The 19,551-nt window shown below is 54.5% G+C and overlaps 1 protein-coding gene across 1 annotated transcript in view; it reads right to left on the bottom strand.

Annotated features, from left to right (window-relative positions):
* Positions 1–537: 537 nt before the first annotated feature.
* Positions 538–19,551, bottom strand: part of QSOX2 (quiescin sulfhydryl oxidase 2) — a 32,313-nt gene continuing 13,299 nt past the window's right edge. Inside the window, exons 2-12 of the mRNA XM_025982035.2 lie at positions 18,651–18,751; positions 17,092–17,140; positions 16,148–16,253; positions 15,916–16,006; positions 14,182–14,327; positions 12,415–12,549; positions 12,046–12,175; positions 10,048–10,170; positions 8,699–8,849; positions 5,769–5,957; positions 538–3,434 (exon numbers count right to left, since the gene is read on the bottom strand). Of these exons, the coding sequence (XP_025837820.2) occupies positions 2,887–3,434; positions 5,769–5,957; positions 8,699–8,849; positions 10,048–10,170; positions 12,046–12,175; positions 12,415–12,549; positions 14,182–14,327; positions 15,916–16,006; positions 16,148–16,253; positions 17,092–17,140; positions 18,651–18,751 (1,769 nt within the window). The 3' untranslated portion in view covers positions 538–2,886. The remainder of the gene's footprint in view (positions 3,435–5,768; positions 5,958–8,698; positions 8,850–10,047; positions 10,171–12,045; positions 12,176–12,414; positions 12,550–14,181; positions 14,328–15,915; positions 16,007–16,147; positions 16,254–17,091; positions 17,141–18,650; positions 18,752–19,551) is intronic.

Genomic DNA, 19,551 nt, shown 5'->3' with positions numbered 1-19,551 from the left:
CCAGCAAAACAAAAGGTACAAAGCAGGAGAAAAGGATCAATAGTTCAGAATCCAGGGGGGGGCAAACAGGTGTTGTGCAAAGCCCCAGGTAGGAGGCAATGCTGGGGCATTCAGGCCCGGGGCAGCAGGGAGGAGAACTGTGTCCAGCACCAGGTGGGCTGGGGGCTCCCACCAGCTGGGGTTCCTCAGAGGTCCCCTTCACCAGGGTGCCCCTGGTGCATTGCCAAGTTGTGAGACTCGCATCTGTTCCTGTCACACGTCATTGATCTACCGTCTGACATGAATGAAGGCTGTGGTCCTGTGGCCAGCCCCTGGTCTAGATCAGCCCCAAGAAGATAATCTATAATTGATCTCCCATTTTTCACTTTCCACCTGACCCCTGGGCTGTCTTCCAAAACGTCTCTAGTTTAATTCAAGAAACCCTGGGATTTCAGATGCCCAGTCCACAAACTCTGGAAGGGGAGGAGGGCTCTGTTCTGCACCCCGACTTCTGATCACTGCTAGAACGAACTCACATTTTTAAAAGAATCACAGTCCTTTCAAATGTCATATTTATTTATTTAAAAAATGTGCACATTATAGTTCATTTAAATACAAAATGTTCACTTTCCTTGCAGGTAAGAAATTTCAGACATTTCCATGTCAATGAGCTTTTTAATCAAAATCCTTCCAGTAAAAATAAATACACATTTAAATTATTGAACTATTCTATTCATTAGTCTCAATACTTACAACTTTAGAAAAGAGACCTTAAACCTTGCCTAAAGGTAGTGTCCAGTTCTAAGCAGACCATGGGAGGTGTGTGGCTATGTTCACACCTGCACACGAGACACACGTCCGTGGCCACTTTGGCACCACCACCTGTCCCTGACTGCTCGTGGTCTACTGGAAACCTGGCCCCTCAGGGTGTTGGAAGCTTGTCCCCCAAATACTGATGACCTCAGACTGCAATATTATCATGAACCTCGAAGCTGTCACGTGGGTTTTATAGAGGTTCCAGCACACGGTGGTGCTCTGCAACCTCATCCCAGTCCACACCGCGAATGCAAACTTCCTTTAGGGGAGGAAAGCATTCAACACGAACCAGAAGGCAGTTTAATTCATGGTGCTAAGTATTTCCCTTTGGATTCTGTGGGTGAATCTGGCCAGTTTTCAGGATAAAAGGAAACAAGACAGGGTCTCCAGTAACCCAGGTGCACAACCACCGATGAAACACACAGACTTCTGGGGTTAAAAACATGTCAAACAAGAAGAAACCTCTGGTGGCAGAGAAGCCAGAAGTGAAGCAGCTGTGGAGGACCATGCTCCATCCGGTCCCATCCCTGGCCCCCATCCCATCCCTGGCCCGTCCCCATCCTGTCCCCCATCCCATCCTGTCCTCATCCTGTACCCCGTCCCATCCTTGTCCCTGTCCTGTTTCCTGTCCCCCCCACCCCCGGCAGGAGCTCAAGCTCCTGACAGCTCGCCTGCTGCCCACACGCTGCTCCAGCACGTGAGTGTTCTTACACAGAAACGACCATGGTCAGCAGGAGTTCGTAAACATGGAGCACACTAGGCAAGGTGGAAAGACTATTTACAACCATCATAGTGACACAAGCACAGATACATCTGAGCTTGTGAGACAAACAGTCACAAAGGATCTCCACAAAAATGGCAGTTTGTTCATTTTGTTTATATCTCCAGAGGCAAACTGACATCTAAATGATTTGGGTTTCACAAATAACGTTAAAATCATTAAATGGTAAAAAAAAAAAAAAGAAAAAGAAAAAGAAAAAGAAAAAAAAATCTCACAAAAGCCTGGGGGATGGGGGCCCTGTGCCAGGACCCTTCATAAAACAGCTTCAGGGAAATGAAGTTTGGAATTTGGCTTTAAAGGTGCTGGAGACAGCACAGGTCACTCCTGTGGGGCTCCTGGGGTATCCCCGGGCATTGCTGTGTCACTGGGCTCCACGTCCTAGCCCCCGGCCTTGCAGCTGCTGGACCTCGTGACACAGAGGATGATGGGCTCCTTGGAAGGTCCCCTGGGGACTCGGCTCCCAAGGAGTGGGCCACCCCACACGCCTCCCCTGCGGAGCTCTGCCCTCAATGCCTAGGCAAGGCAGTTTGGGATGGTCCTCGGTCACTTAGGGCTCTCTTCCCACCAGATAAACAAAGACACCGCCTCTGCCACCGTCCTGCCCCCACCACCCCCCTTGGCCTGGTAGGGGTGTTCCTTACAATGCAGCAAAGCCACAAACCCTCCTCTGTCCTTCTTTCCTGTGCCAGACTCTGCATCTGGAGTGTACACAGGTCTTGATGCAGGGGTGGTCCCTTTGGCTTGGAGCTGCTCCAGCACCACGGAGATGCTCTCTTGCTTCAGCTGAAACTGCCAGGCAGCTGAAAAGCACAAACACAAATGATCTCTGAGAACTAGACTGGCTTTGAGGAGCGGCCAGGGTGGGTGTGGGTGAGGCTCTGCTGGGCGAAGCTGGCTGCATGGAACCACCCGGAGCCGCCAGTTCACGGCACGGCTTAGTTGTTCTCCAAATCCCAAGCCAGGCTTGCAGAACGTGTGTCTAGAAACTCAGGATGAAAGCAGGTGGGAAAGAGTCTGTTCGTTTGGCCTGGGCTCCCACTTTTTTTTTTTTTTTAAACTTAGAAGAATAAAAATACAGACATCTTTTTGCTGTCGGATCTATAAAGGCGTCCAGGGAATATGCCAGCGGTCAGTCTCAACAAATGCTGGCTTGTCCTCCACAGGAAGACCATTTGTCCAACGAGGCCTTGGAGCCCATGACGCTGATGCATGTGAAACCAGATCTGCTGTGTCTATAAAATCCCTGATCTTAATTATTAAAGCACGGTGGGGCTGTTTTTCCAAAGGTGCTTCTGTGGTCCCACTTGGTTCTACACAGATAGGCGGTGATATCTGACTTTCCATCGCTTGGACCGCACTCGGAAGAAAAAGTACATTAACATTAGAAACAAGGAAGAGGCCACGTATAGCACGACGCAGAGGCTCATGTCCAGGCTGGAGAAGCCCATCCCGAGAAAGGGCACAGCCACCTCCACCTCCCTGTGGCCCTCGGCCCTGCTCGCACTCTGGAGTCCCCCATCCAGGCCGAGCTGCAACCCTTGTGACAGGTTGGGTCTGGGAGGCAGCACACTGGGTGGACGGAGACTCTTGGCACGCTGCTCTCCCTGAGGCTTCTCTGGGGAAACCAGGCCTCGCTCCTGCTCCCCGCCCTCAGGTGGGGCACCTCCTTCATGGGCGTCTTCCTGGTCTGCAGCATAGGTATCCACGAGGTTGTTGCTGCCATAGTGCTGCTTCAAGAATAGGAGCACTTGGCCCTCGTTCCAGCTGTGCAGGCCCTTAATCTCCTCGTGGCAGGCTGGGCAGAGGTCCGGGGAGGGCCACGGAACCTTTGGAAACTTGGGGTCCTCACTCAGATGGCCTGGGATGGGGGAAGAGCAACAGTGGAGAGGTGTCTGGTGACCTGACTGCCCCACACCCTGCAGCCACCTCCCTGTCCACCCACCTGCACCATGACCTCCCAGTGCTCCCAACTTCATGCCCAGTGCTCCAGCACAGATGCCTGTCCCCCAAGCACCCCATATAAATGTCATTTCCTCCCTGGCACCTCTGACAGGGCCCCATGGCCACAGCAAAGGACGCTGCCATGCACCCGGCCAGATCCTCCTCCAGCCTGCAGCTACTCTGCTTCCCTGTGACCTCGAGGCCCCAGGCTAATGTGCTCCCGACCTCACAAACCCTAGGAGTATCTGGCCCTGGATGTGGCTGTCCACACGATTCCACAGCACTTCACACTTGTGTGGGCCCCTCCCAGACCCCAAAATCCCTTAAGTACCTCTAAAAATTATTCTGGGAGACCTGCCATGACAGGAGAACCGCACTGCCAGAGCACATCAACACAGCACTTTTCTGCACACTTGAGTGTACTTTTTACAAAACAGAACCGCACAGCACGGTTTCAACTGGACACAGCCCTCGGCCAGCACTACTGCTCTGTGTAATAATCTAGTCCCAGCTGCGTGGGTCAGCGCTGCACGTGCAATCAGCACCCCAGGACGGCCAGGGCAAATGTGCAGCGAACACCAGCTCCACACAAATGGAATCAGATTCAGAGCATCCACACATTTAAGGTTTCCCTACTTCCTGCTCGAAGCCTGTCCCCGAAAGCAGTTCAGCCATCACCCCCGCTGGCCATCCACATGAGGCCACGGCTGATCCTTCTGTCCCCTGTGTGCATTCGCTCCTCTGGTCCATACCTGCTAATGGAGCACCCAGCCTAGGGAGCACCCAGCTGTACATTCCAGGAAACCAGCATGTGCATACGAGACCCTGAGGCAGGCCATCACTTACCGGCCCACTCACCCTGCATTGGTGACTTCCTATTTCTCTTCCACAAGGGTGAGTGACAACCCACCCGACCACCCAGCTCTGGGTCTCTGCCATACAGACTCGAGGCCACATGGGTTCCAGGTATAGGAAGTATGGTGCACAGTGCTCCTTGGCTCCCAGAAGAGTCCCCTGACCTGACTTGGGGTGCCCCCCATCTTAACAGTGCTTCTACAAGTAGATGTGGACAAAATCACTGTGTCTGATGGATATGAAACACTGGAGACACTCCTGCACCTTGTGGGCTCACAGCCAGGGGAGGTGGGGGAGGTGGGGGGCATTGGAGAATGCAGACCACTGAGGCCCAAGCACCAGGTACCAGGCTGCTGGCGTCTGCACCTGGGGGCGGATGCACATGTGCACACATGCAGGCCAATGAGGAGCTGCCCAAGGCCTAGTGTAATACCCCACAGATACAGTGAGGTCTAGGGCAGGGCTGCAGGGCCTCCAGGGTATCTGGGCCTCTATCCAGAGGCTGGAGGTGGGACTAGGGGGTGTGTATGTGTGGGGGGACGGCCTATAAAATTGAAGGAGGGACATAATTACTTGGGCTGCTAAAAGCCCCTTTCTGCTGCAGCACAAGCACAGGGGACACAGGGGCTCCCAGGCCAGGACCTGCCCCACAGAGTCTGGTGCAGCTATGCCACCAGAGCTGCTGGGATAACCCTGTGGGCTCTGGGGTGTGGGGGGCAGGGGAGTGCCATACACGTGAGGTGGAAGCTGATAGCCATGGACGACCCCGGCAAGCAAAAGTGCTGTGGCCAAGTGAGCTGAGCTGCAGCAGCTCTGAGGGCAAAGAAAAACCAATTTTCTTTAGTGCTTCAGTTGTAATATGTTTCATAATACGGTGGATTAAATAAAAACCAATAGTTTAGTGGTTTTTTCCTACTCATCTCTATTAAGATTTATCCGTCAGCAGAATTATTTTTAAGCCTAATTTCAATCTGCCGGTGATTTAGGAGGAGTTTGAATTAACTCTGAGACGATACACGTGCCCTATTTAGTTTGAAACAAAACTACTTCATGGGGTTTGATTTATGAGAGCAGATCGCAGTGCCACAAACTCCTCACGGGAGCCTGATTCCACCCTAGTCTTCTGCTGTCAAATTTCCATGGGGGCCCAGGAGTTCCCCCAGAGGGAAGAGGTGCCCCTGAAGTGGAGAACAGTCTGGAAAGCCAGGGACATTGGTGGCCTAGAGTGGCTGCCATTCTTGGCAATCCTCCAGGCAGCCAGCATGGTAGCAATGGTCAGGTGCCATTCCCACTGCCTGCAGGACTCGTGGAAGGGTGCCCGTCTACACGGCTTCACTGTCTCTGTGCCAGCCCCTCTGTACCCAGGCTTGGCCACCCCAATGTGGCTTCTGCTCACCTGCCAGGCGGTTGTTTACTAAGTTATGTTTCTTCCAAAGCCAGAGAATTGCTTGGTCTGAGGTTTTCACGGAGTCCATGGATTCCTTAGCCATTTCCTCAAAATGCTCACTGCACTCCTTACAGCCAAAGAAGGTATGAATGTACCTCCTTATGGTCTGCAGCACCGCCTGGGGGTCATCCTCAAAACCTAGAGGGTCAGAGGACAAAGCGTTGACACGGTGGGAGTGTATCTGAAGGCTTCCGCTGGAACCCAGGGCTCAGGCTGGCATGGGGAGCCTGAGCAGGCCAGGTGCCTGACCGGGGACCCTCGGACAGCCTACCCGTCTGCACGGGAAGGACAAAGGGAGGAAGCAGCATGTCTCAGACTTCTACTGCATCCAGAAAGAGTGGCACCATGCATCTGGGGAGCAGACCCATCGCCAGTGTCTGGGTGCAGCACGCACTCCAGGGTGTGCACAGGGGCCTGGGAAAATCAGCTAGACGCAGTGAGACACAGTGCTCCTTCCAGAGAACAGGAGGGCAGCCGCCGGCAAGGACCTGCACCCCTCTGAAAAGGCTAGCCCTCTTCATGAGTGGCAACTCCAGCCTTGCCCAGCCACATGGACCATGTGCCCCATACGTGAGCACAGGTACTGCCAGGACATGCTGACTACGTGAAAGCACTGCAAATGAGGAAACACGATCTTTCAAGGAAATGGTCCCTGATGGCAGAAGGAAGCAGCTAGCATCTCACTAAAACAAGGACCCCTGAGAAAGCAAAAGGGGGGTGGGAGAAAGCAAAAGGGGGGTGGGAGAAAGCAAAAGGGGGGTGGGGACAGGGCTGGCAACAGCAGCTCCCTTCAGACAGCTAATGCGGGGGATTGAGCCAACAAGCGAGAGACCGTGAGATTAAAGCAGATTAAATGTCAGCATTAAAAGAAACACAGCAAAATAATTGGAAAAAAAAAGATGTGCTTTTGAGACTGAATCCGTCTTAATCAAGAGCAGGCCCTCGAGGGTGATCTCTTTCCTTGCCACTAGCTGTGGCTCCACTGGTGGAGGGCCAGGACCCTGCATCTGTCGCCGACTTCAATGGGCCTCACCGGGGTTGCCAGAAATTCCAACTGAGCAGCCAGCCACGGTCTCCTCAGTTTGGTGTGTCTCAGAGGTGGTGGGTGGCGAGGGTCCATAGACACACAGTGAGGACATGCGACTGACCCTCCTCAGTTCTGCTCCCTGCCCTCCTCTCCCTGCCGCCAGCTGCCATGCATCCCTGGGTAATCCTCCTTTTCTCTCCCCACCAAACCACTGCACGCCTGGCCACCCTAATCTTTAGAGTGGACAAGAACCATAAACCCTACCTGTGGGGGATTAGAGGACGCGGCAGCTTTTTAGTCGATGGGGTTTAAACACCCGCTAAGGAGAGGAAAAACCTTCCAAGACCTAATCCGGCGGTGTCCATCTGACCCAGTTCTCTGGGCATGAGACGCACTCCTCAGATATGGCTCTAGACTCAGCCCCGGAGACCTTCCCAATGGCGTGCCCTGTTGCTCAGCTGCTGTTCTGCCCCATGCCACGAGCCCCTGCAGAGCCCCCGGCAGCCCCTCAGCAGAGTGTGCCTCCCACGTCCCTCCACAAGGCCCCGAGAGATGGACATCAGTGTCACCCTGAGGAGAGCCAGTGTGGTGAAGATTTCCATAGACAGCATGTGGTGCCCACAGCGTGCTTTCATTGCTTCCCCAGCGCCAGGTGGACATCCTGTCCTCACCAGGGATCCAAGCCAGACAAGGACCATTTGACCAACATGCTGTGACACAAGGGACACCCTGTGCTGGCTGTCCCAGCCCCAAGGTCCTCCCTGAACGTGGGGCTGTAGGGAGCTGGGATGGCCCTATAGGCGTCGCACCTCCTGAGTCTCTGGCCACCCAGCAGGCCGTACTCACTGAATCTGAGCACATAAAACCGTGGTTCTTTTAAGCCCAGCATTTGGTTTGGTTTGTTACAAAGCAAGAGATACTGCAGATTTCAGTCGCACTGGAAAGTGTGGGAGTCCCAGCCCTTAGGCAGTAGAAGCATCCCCATAGCTGCCTGACTGATGCAGTGGCTAAAAGGCAGGCGATCCACCCACCACAGCCAGAGGCCAGCTTCATGGGGGGAAGCACACATACAACCGAGTCCAAAGTGGATAAAAACCCAGCAACGGTCTTCACTGCTTGGGTAGGACACAAAACATGACGATTCTGGTTTAATGATTTCCTGAACATTAAAACTGCTAAAACTAACTTATGCTTCTGTAGCTTTTAACCTCCTGGGCAGGCAGCCTCTGAGATGGCCCAGGGTCACAGCTCAGCTGGCTCAGCCTCTCCCCCAGGCTGGGCGGGCCGCGCAGAAGCAGCCAACACCACACTGAGGATGGTGCCCTCTGTGGCTTGCCCATGAAGCCAGCTGCCACACTGACAGACAGGAAAGCCCTGATCCCATGAGTGAGCAGGAGAGGGTCTCTTCCCCACAAAGATCCCCGATGAGATGCCAGCCTCGGCTAACACTGGGCCTGCAGGCTCATGAGGTCTGTAGCTGGGGACCCTGATCCAGCTACACCTGGGTTCCCAGCCTACAGACACTCTGACATACTACTAAGCCATGGGGTTCTTTGTTATGCAACAACAGGTAACAAACACACATTTCCAAGTACGCTTCACTCATGTTCAGGCTTTTGATAAAAGCAGGTGTTACCCTGCAGATTCCTGGCTGTGTGCACTCATTCCTGCACATCAGCCATGCACAGGTGGGTGAGCTCTGAAGTGCCTAGGGCCTGCAGAGGAGTACACCAAACACCTGAAAAGATGCTCCCTCCACACTCCTTAGCATGGGAACCTTTGGCAGCCCTGGGGACATGTCCCCTCACCTACAGCTTCTTACATGCCCTGGGCCCCTGTGGGGACAGTTTACCTGTGCCGTCCAGTGCCTCTGGATGGGTCCCAGCTCGAACAGTCAGAGTGTGGAATAATTTCCAGAGAGAACAGGTGTAACCCCTGAACTCTGGTCGGCTTCCTTGACATCCAACCCACTTTATGCGATTAATAAGAAATATTCCAGAAATCTGCCAGGGGGTGGGGAGGAGAAGAGATCAATAAATTGTTAAAATTATAATAGTTGATGATAAATGTTCTCTGGGTGCTGGTTACAGAGTGTACATTTATCAAAACTTTGTCAACTGTACATCTCACTATGTGTGTATATAATTGAATACCAAACAAACGAGAGAACACTTTACTAAAGGAATTCTCAAAATAGGGGGACGTGGCCCAGGCCTTTCCTTTCTGTCCCCCAGAGAGGGGGGTTCGTGTGTGTCTGGACAAAAGAGCTTTATTAAGGGATCAGGATCGTGCGTTAGAGTCCATTAAACCAGCCCTGCTGGGGAAGGTTAATAGTAGAAAACCTCAACTGTCCAGTGAGTATCCATCAGAGCAAGCATGGACTATGACTGCACGGGCAGGAAGCCAAGGCCCTAACAGCTCGGGAGCCACGTGCCTGCAGCCAAGCACAAGCTTCCAACACTCAGCCCATGTCCACGCCCTGTGTCTCCCAGCCAGTGGGCACAGGGCTTGTCCCTGGGGCCCAAGTATGCAGCTCCTACAGGGAATGGGCATGCAGGACAGACCCTATACCCAAGGACCCTGTGCTGGCCTCTAGCTCGGGTGGAGGTCAGGGGGAGGTCAAGGCAAGCACTCGGCAGTGGTCTCTATGCTGCTGGTACAACACGATGTCTGTGAGCGCACCTGATGTGGACTCCTGGGGGCATGCATACTGCCCACGGAATCAGCCTGACTAAGGAGCCACTGGGTTTGCTTCAAGTCACTAACACCTCTGGGTGCCCACAGGGGGCAGGTCGAGCGTGGGTGGAAGGGAGGAAACCCTCACCTGCTGGCAGCTGGCCTGGTGGCAGCTCTGGCAGGGCCTCCATGCTTCTCACCGAGCACATTGCTTTATTAGCCTTTTTAGTATAACATTCATAAGTTTATGAAAAATTTAACACAAAAGCCCTCGTGCTGCACTGCCTGAGAAAGCCGCCCATCCTGTCACAGCAAATAGGGGCAGTAAAATCCACAGGGCGCACCTTAGAGGGACCCGGGCAGCTCCTGCCACGAGGTGTGTGTTGGGATGACAGGCCAGGGCGGAAGGCCACATGTGTGTGGCTTCCTTCTTTCCCAGGGGCTGGGGCTGGGTCCCCAAGCAGGGAGGACACGGACCACAGGGGCTGGGTGTGCCGTGAGTTCTGGCAGGAGTGCTGGGCTCACCCGCATCTTGTTGTTGACGAGGTCGAGGATGGCGTTGTAGGGGATCCTGTCGAGGGGGAGGTTGGCCAGCCACTCCTGCAGTGTCTCCAGTAGCTTTCTGACCGGTGCACGGCCGGGGAACAGCTAAGCAAGGAAGGACTGCACTTAAGACGCCATCCCTTGGGACCAAAGCCAGGTGGGGTTGGCCTGACCTGGACCCACTGGGTCAGCTGGGAGAGGTCTTAGGGGTCTCACCTAGGACTGGGCTGGGGCGCTCTCCAGAGCACAGAGCAGGGGGGTGGGAAGAGCTGCAGGCAGGCTTCCGGCCAACGGCTTCCCAGCTCGGCGCCCCAGCCTACAACTGCTTCACAGTGACAGACGACAGGGCCACAATGTGCCTTATTCATCACATTGTCAAGGACTCTGCAGTCCTTTCTGAAAGCGCTATCTACTTAGGAATTCCGCGCCTCCCATGAATGAGTGCCCATCCCGCCTGCTGCCCTTAGTGCTCCCTCTGCTGCCCCTTTGCTGTCTAACTGCAGAACTATGTGGAAAAAATGCACATCCCACTGAGGATTTCATGCGAAAGTGTGCAACCTGCTGGTTAACTAAACGTCTGTGCCAGCTGCACAGCTGCGGCCCTCACAGCCCAGAGAAGCACCCATTCGGCAACCCCAGGGGATGCGGCCCTTCCCAGAGGGACTCAGACTTGATGTAGCCTGTTAAATGTGCAAAATGAAGTCCACCCAGAGCTCAGAGGGCTGAAGGAGGCCTGCTGTGGCAGGGAGCCCAGCTCAACTCGTAGAACCCCAGGTCCCACACGGGTCACAAAGAGCCGCTACCGTCTTGCCAGCATCTAACCTCCACTTGCAGCCAAGCTTCAGAAAAACTGCTAAGAATAATTTATGGCCGCCTTGACCTACAAAGCTCTATGCCTAATGGAGGTAAAGGACAAGGACCCGAGCATGGGGAGTGCAGAGGGAGCGAGGACCACACAACGGGACGCACGTCAGTCTACACAACCTCCCTTTCTTCCCCAGAAACACATCATGGGTCTCATGACTCCACTGCAGGCTCAGCTTCCTTCCTTCCATTTCAAAAGTCATAGAATATGAGTGTTCAACACACTATTCAAGTGAACAGGAATCATTCTGTCAGATAACTTACCTAAGCAAAAGACACCCTTTATTTATTTCTAAAGATACTATTTTTAAATAAATTCTACATTCAGTGCAGGCCTTGAACCCACAACCCTGAGACCCAGAGTCTTAGATTCATTCCACCAACAGAGCCAGCCAGATGCCTCAAGAGAAGTCCTTGAAAACTGAGCTTCCGTAACTTCTCGACAACGGGCACGGCTGTGGTGCCTGACACAGGGACAAAGGCCTCTGTCCTCAGGCCACTCTGACTGAGGCCTTCCCCGAGGTGAGAGCACAGAGGAGCCCCAGGCGCTTCCTGGGGAAGGGTGATAACCTGCTTCCTACTGCTGTAGCCCAAGGAAACAGAAGGCCTCGGATTCTTGGCCCTAGAGCTAAGAGCTCCTGGGAAAGGTGACCCGATGGCCACTTCCCAACTGATGCTCGTGCACCACCGGTGATGGTCCCCGCCAACGGGCCACAGTCTGCACATGGATGGCTGATAAGCAGCTGCCGCTGCTGCCCTGCCCACACACCTCCTCCCACCCTTTGCAAGTGTCCTCTTTCAGACATGTCATAGTCCCAGCCCTGCCTTGACACCTTGTGCTGGTGTCTTCCTAGGCCTGGTGTCTCGGGGTCACCAGGCCAGCAGTGATCTGCGCTCTGTTACATCCCCGAGGCTCAGAACCAAGTGAACGCCCAGCAGGCACATGGTGAGCAGGGGCTGCACAAAGGCCAGTACGGGCCTGGGCAGCTGGAAGACAGAGCTGCCATCCACCTGAGGTCGGGGTCCTTCCCTGCGGAGCCCCGAGGGCGCCCTCTTGAGTGCAGCCCCCATCCCGTGGCACCCCACTCGTCACAGCCTGGCTCAGACGCTGCACACCTTGGCGAGGACAGTGACGAAGTCCTTGAGTGTTTGTAGCTCGGCCCCTGCCAGGGACCTGTGAGTGGCCAGCTCTACCCTCAGCAGGTAGTGTAGCCCGGACTCAAGATCCGCAGTGTACAGCTTCGACCTGAGGGCAAATACCATGAAGTCAGCTGGGAACACACCCCTGCCTGGCTCCCACCTGGAGGGACCCCCGCTCCCCACAAGGTGACACCATCAACTCTAGAATAGCCCAAGGCTCAGGGGTGTGTGTGTGTGTGTGTGTGTGTGTGTGTGTGTGTGTGAATCCCACCTGCAAAGGGGCTGCAAGCTGCCCAAGCACGCAGCCACGCCCCTGGGCAGCTCAGGACCAAAACGAATACCTGCCTGTCAAATTCTCTCCAAATGACAACTTCAGGATTTTCTTCTTTGTTGGGCTTTTCAGGCAACGAAATCAATTTTTTCCTCACATCCGGCAACGACTTCAAATAAGAGGAAAAAAACGATCGGAGGGGCTTCCCGCTGCGAGAAAGGGGCCAGTGAGGGCACAGGTCAGGGTGCCCCCAGAGGCCCAGCCCCTCTGCAGGGGTTTGAGCAATGTGCCTGTCACCAGGCACCCATGTCCTCCACAACTGAGGGAGTTTGTCCAGACTCCCAGCCCACCCACTCTTTGGGGACTTGCTGCAAGGGTTATGGGTAGAAAAGCGGGATGCTGGCAGTACAGGTGTTGGGGGGCTGGCCCTCCACCTGAAAAAGTAAGACGAAGCCACAAATAACCCAGTCAGAGCTGCAGTAAGTACTAGGACTCATTTTTGCTCAGTGGGGATGTTGAGATGTTTTGTAAAGCTGGTATGAGCATCAGCCAGAAACGTTACACCAACTGGGGTTTGCAGCACACCCAGGAGCCCTCGTTGCAGTCTGCCAGCCCTGAGGGACACCAGGTGGTCAGGGCTGTGGGGACCCTGGACTGGATAGAGAGGAGCATGCACTCTGAGGATGTGTAAGGCCACTACCGAGCACCTCCAAATGGGCTCAGGGCTCACCGCCATCCAGGGCTCATTCTCATTCCCAAAGCAACAATGGTGAAGAGGTGGTACAGGTGTTGCTTTTAATATAAAAGGAGCATTTTTCCTTAAAACAAAATGGCATTTGGTTCAGGGAAACTCCGCTGAGAATAACACCTGCTGTCACAGTGGCGCTGGATGCCTCTGCCGTTGGGCCAGAGCAGGGCATGCAGGCCCAGGGCTTGGAATGTCCAACAAGCTCACTTGTGGAGCATGACATGAGTGGCCCAACCCACAGAGGTTGCCATGCCCACCCTGTTCCTTTTCTAAATATTTTATTTATTTATTAATGAGAGACACAGAGACAGAGACAGAGACAGAGAGAGAGAGAGAGAGAAAGAGGGAGGCAGAGACACAGGCGGAGGGAGAAGCAGGCTCCATGCACCGGGAGCCCGATGTGGGATTCGATCCCAGGTCTCCAGGATCGCGCCCTGGGCCAAAGGCAGGCGCTGAACCGCTGCGCCACCCAGGGATCCCTATTTATTTATTAATGAGAGACACAAAGACAGAGACAGAGAGAGAGAGAGAAAGAGGGAGGCAGAGACACAGGCAGAGGGAGAAGCAAGCTCCATGCAGGGAGCCCGACGTGGGACTTGATCCCGGGTCTCCAGGATCAGGCCCTGGATCAAAGGCGACGCTAAACTACTGAGCCACCCGGGATGCCCTGACTTCTGGTTCTTAAGGGACTGGGGCATGTCTGAGGCTCTGGGGAGGCCACTTCTCAGCTAAGCCAGGAGCCCGGGGATGGAGGAAGTATGTCCTGGCTGGGCTGTGTCCCAGTACATGGAGACTCATCGAGAGCAGCCTAGGCAGTGCTGGCTAAGTGGACACCTGCGGGCCAGCAGGCTGGGTGGGTGCCCCTGGGGGTAGACAGGAGGCTGGGGCCACGGCAGACACCACAGGCCTCAGGATCCTGTCTCACCTTCTTACCTGTGACCCTTCCCAACTTTGCTTCAGGTTGTTCACTTTTTAGCAGCGCCCGGTGCACGCTGACAGTGTGAGGTGGGCTCTGTGGTCTGGCCCAGGGGAGGCTCCCACACTTGGAGGGGTTCCCCAGATCCAAATACTCCTGAAGCCAAATTAAACTTACATGTTCATTAATCCACGCGTCCCATTTGGGTAAATTAAGTAACACGAAGGAAGGGAAGAAACACCCAGTTTCCCCAGGAAGGCCTCGTCCGCATCCAGCACTCTCTTTACCACAATGTTCTCGTACGGAAGCAGGTCTAAGATCACCTGGGGAAGAAGAAAAGAAATGTCACCTAAACTGTGGATGGCCGGGTCTCAGGAAACATCACCTTGATGAAGTGCAAGGCAGCGTGGGCACAGAAACGAGAAACATCATGTGGAATACATCTGTGTCCACCTCCTCTCTGAGCCAGACCGACACTCCCATCTTCACTGTCACTGCACTCTCAGACAACTGAATGAGGCGTGTGCAGGCCAGCACAGCAAGCTCGTTCAGCAGGCTTACAGAGCACTGAAGAAAGTGTGTATCCATAAACCGGTTCTGGGCATCCTAAACCAGACAAGTGCAGGCACCACCACTCATGTACATAGGGCTGGCTATGACCCTGGCCCTGAGCCTGCCCTAACACATGTGGCACGTGCCCTGCTAGTGGAAGGCTAACAGTATCCCCTGAACAGCAACACAGCCCTGGCCAGCCAACTGAAGGCCTGCAGGCTGGGAGCCAGCTGAACCTTCCCTCAAGCTGGCCCTGTCCAGGCTGAAGGGACGCAATGAAGGATACACAGCAATGGCATCTCAGGACCTAGAACAGTGAAACAGACCCTGGCATGCAATCAGGTGCAGAACCTGCACCTCTTGACTTCTTTCCTCAACAGAATCAGCGTATCTTGAACCAGGGGCGTTGCTGAATGCATGGGCTGGAGTGACTGCACTCGAGCCCTGCCACAGAACGCCCCTAGGTAATACTGCAGCCACCTGCCCTGGGGAGCAGTCCCTGCTCAGGTCTGTGTGTGCAAGTGAGAGGGGCAGCCTGGGGACAGTCTGGGGGGTGTCACGTGAGAATGCTGGGTCCCGTGGCTAGGGGCTCCTCTAGCCCCCCACTGAGAATCCCGATCAGCCATGGATAGGTGGGATGATGTCACTACCAAACTTGGAGGGCACAGGGAGACGCAGTGTGGTGGTCAGATAGCTAACATGTGCGGCCTTTGCCTGCGTACGCAGCAACGAGAGCTCCTGCCAGCAGCATATGACTCCCACCTCTGCTCCCAGAACTCACAGAGGAGGGGAAGAGAGCCAGCAGGCAGGCAGAATGGTGAGTGGGGAGGAGCAGGGGTGGGCATGAGCATAGGGGTGCAGCCCCATGGGCAGGCACTTCCTCCCACCTATGAGGGGAGTCCCGTCATCCGTGCTGATGTCTGGTACCAGAGGCAGAGGCTTCAGACCCCCATGTGTGAAACGAGAGCAGAGTATCATTCCACTGAAGAAACAATGTTTTACAGAACCTTGGATTTGTCAAAAAAGTTGAGCGTTCCCAATACAGCCAAGAAAAAATCTTGATGGTGATGCCGACGTGTAAGAAATAAAGAAGGCAATGGGCCCTAAAAGCCAGGTCTGGGGGGGGTCCCCTCTCAGCCCCACATCAAGGATGAGGCCACAAGCCTGCCTGCTTCACCCCCAAGGCCCTTCTCACAGTCTTCTCTGCGAACCGGCTGATCTGCTGAGTGACACCATTACATCCCAAGAACTAATGAGAGCAAAACCCAGGAATGCCTCTGATCAGGAGGAAGCAGTCATTCCCAAAGAGGAGCCCAATCACAGCATGCAGGTAGAGGGGGAAAGACACAGACACAGTACCTCACGTCCGACGTAAGAGCTGTTGTTTTCAAACAGGATGGCCACATAACGGCCATCACGGTTGCCCATGAGAGAAAGGACGTCACTGGGCCTTTCAAGAGAGACAAAGAGGCATTTATAGCTCCCAAGAACAGCGAGCTGGCCATCATACATGGGCTTCCATATCACTGAACGCAAATCTGAATGTTACAAAATTTAATTCCTAACATTCCCCCATTTTTACACTACGCACGGAATAGGGCCCAGGGGCGGGCAAGCCGGAGGCCTGTCTGCGTCTGTGTGATTCTGCAGGAAGTCGATCATTGTCCGCCTCACGGTCTGCAGCTCCCGGTCAGGCCCTGTGGGGAGGTATGCCGCTATCACAGCCACATCTGCCCCCCCACCCCACAGTGCCTCCGCTCAGAGCCCTGGAGGGCAAGGCCTGAGCATGGGGAGGGCCCATCGATGAGTGACTGTCTACCGAGGTGGGTACGCATGACCAGAGACCACAGGGTAACTAGCGTGGAACAAATGGGCACAGGAGCCAATCTCACAAACACAGTGTGGAGATGCAGGCCAGGGATGCCTTGGTGCCATCTCCACCAAGTTCAAAACAGGCCCAGTGACCTGTGATGGAGAACCGCCACCACTGTGGACTGGCCTGGGCACTGGCTGCCCGGGGGGCTCTCTCATAAAATTCAGGTGAGCACGTGATTTGTGCCACTTCTCTGAATATTTTTTTGAGTAAAAGAGTTTACTTAAAAAGAAGAAAAAGATTTCAACATGATATTTGCCAAGGAAGGCACGACACAAAATAAAAGCCATCACCGAAATTATGGGTGTTTAAAAACTCCTTAAGGAAAGGCAGGTCGCTGAAGCCAGTGTGGAGCACGCAGACCCCATCACGTGGAATCTCTGGGCTCTCGCATAAATCCTTGCTTTAACGAGTTCATGAGGCAACTCTGACAGAAACATACAAAGCTCACGTCCTTACCTTTATTTTTTATTTTATTTTTTAAAGATTTTATTTATTCATGAGAGACACACAGAGAGAGGCAGAGACACAGGCAGAGGAAGAAGCAGGCTCCATGTAGGGAGCCCGACATGGGACTCGATCCTGGGTTTCCAGGATCAGGCCCTGGGCTGAAGGCAGGTGCTAAACCGCTGAGCCACCCAGGGATCCCTTCATGTCCTTACCTTTAAAATGTTCTCCAGTGGTAAAGTCCTTGGTGAATGCCTTGAAATACTACGAGGAAAGACATAGGACAAATAAGCAGCAGCCTGACCTGGGGTCTGGGCAAACATTTCATCTTTAACCTGACCAGAAAGCTTATGTTCACTGATGATGAGCTACCCGCTTCTAGGCACGTCTGCGGCATATCTTGAATCTTCCCAAGCAGACTCCCCATGAGTGCTCAGTACCAACTGGGGCTCTGTCCCCAGCAGGACTAGAAGTCAGACAGTGCGGCAGGTGCTTTCCCTAGCCCCCAGCACCCATATGCATCCTAGTGGGTGGCTTGGGCTCAAGCGACATATAGGGAGGGTGACAGGTACTACAGAGCATCTTGGAGCAGAAGAAAGCGTTAAAATTAATCTCTTCTAGCGAAGAAATTCCAAGATGGAGAGCTGCAAACCAAGTGAAGAGACTCTCAGTTCTCACAACTGAAAGGTCAGTGTGGAGAACACATGCAGGGCTCCTGTGAGTCAGGAAAAAACCTGCAACTACCCAAGAGCAAAGGGGCAAACAGTAGGAGCAAACAGGGTGATGCAGGGCTGGTGAACAGAAGACGTGGCCACGATCACACGCGTGGGGGGCAGAAGGGGTGTCCTTAGGGAACCGAAGCCACACCCAAGGGTGCGGGGTGCTTGTGGTAACCCCCCCTCATCAGGAGAGAGGAAGCCAGCGCGCACAGCTTGCACAGCATCCTATATGTGCGGCTAAAACAAAATACAACTCTGACAAGAAGGCAGACAGCAAGCAAAACTCCAGAGAAGTGTCACTTGCAGGTGGAGGCATGGCCGCCACAAAGCCTGGCTGGTGAGCAAAGGGAAAGCATCAGGCCCTGAGCCACACACAGCACAGGTGTCAGGACTGGAAGACTGGGGCCCTCCGAGCTTCCTCAGAGGCTTTCTAGGATGTAAATACCGTCCTGAAGCATTCGTGGGCCCACATGGAACACACATGGGCGTGCGCGCGCACACACACACACACACACACACACAGGCACAGACCCTGCATGCGCCTCTTCAGTAGTTTCTCAACAGATCTGTTTATTCTCTGCCCCCAGTGGAAGAAAAGGGTCAAACCCGCATGCAGGGCCACCCTCAGGCCGCCCACCAGGTGTCCCTCTGACAACCCGACCCGCCATATACACAGTACGTGGAGGGGGCCCAGCCTGACATGGGTCACACACACAGGGGAGCAGGGAGGAGAGACCCCCACCCCCGGGGCTGGCCCATGCCCACCGGGTCTGCACACTGCAGACCTCCCCGTCTTCTGCTCCTGCTGTGGAGTGGGTATGAGTGGGGGGCTGGGTGTGCATGTACAACACCCCCCAACAACATGGACAACCCAAGAGGGCGGAACAGGAGGATGTGCAGATACATTCCTGCCAAGTTCTGGGTTGCACGCCTCTATGTGCCCAAGCATAGGAGTCACACACAATGCCGCAGGAAGGTGTCCCTCGGGTGGAAGGGAGGATAGGAGGAGAAGGGAGAAGAGAAGGAGGGAGAAGGGGGGGTGGGGGGGCGCTTACCCGGAAACTGGGGTAGAAGTGGATGTCGTAGGCTCGGCATACCTCGTGGTTCTCCTCCTCCGCGCAGTCCAGGGCAGCAACGCGGATGGCTGCAGCCCAGTCTAAAATGTGAGAGTGCGACTTTCAGGGTGGGGCTGGGCCTGCGCCCCCCCATGGGACATCGATCAAGTACCCGCATGCACAGAACATTCCTGTGTTGGGCTCGGAGAGAGGGACGAAGCCCCCGTGGGATGAGGGGTCTCCCATCGCAACCACATGGCAAACAGACCTCTGCTGAGTGTGCTGGCCACCACAGGCCTCCCACCAGGGCCAGAGAGTGCCGGCAGACGAGGGCACGTTGAGAGAGAACGGTCCCCAGCACTCGCACAAACAAGAACCAGCGCTGCAGCGTTGGAGCAGCAGTCCTTCCAGGAAGCAGTTCCTACCTCCCCTGGACGCCTCCCACAGACCCCCTGAATGCTGGCACCTGTCCTGGGAGTAGAACAGGAGAAGGTTTAAATATATATTCTGCCTATCTTTGAAGGTTTTCTTTTCTTTTTTTTTTTTTTTTTTTGAAGGTTTTCTTATGGGAATGTCACCACATGTGAATACCATAGAGGTCACACCTGCTCTGGCCAGGCTGCTCGCTCCCTCCAAGCTCCCATCGACTTCTGGAACCGTCCCATCACCAGGTCACAGCCAGCAGTGGCTGTAGTCACACCAAGTCACATGGAAACGCTCTCTACTCAGGGCTCACATCTCCCCACGTTTCTCTGGTCAGGAGACCATGACCATGTCAGGTCATCTACTGCTCTGCAATCCCCGGTACTTCCTGTCAAAGACCCTGGATCCTTCATCCGGTGGCCTCCCAGCACCAGGGCTGTGCTGACGGCACCCCCATCCCTGATCCTGTACCTACATG

The sequence above is a fragment of the Vulpes vulpes genome, chromosome 2 (assembly GCF_048418805.1).
Source record: "Vulpes vulpes isolate BD-2025 chromosome 2, VulVul3, whole genome shotgun sequence".
Taxonomy (NCBI): Eukaryota; Metazoa; Chordata; class Mammalia; order Carnivora; family Canidae; genus Vulpes; species Vulpes vulpes.
Note: the sequence above shows the minus strand (reverse complement) of the source record. Positions and strands in the feature narration are given on the sequence as shown.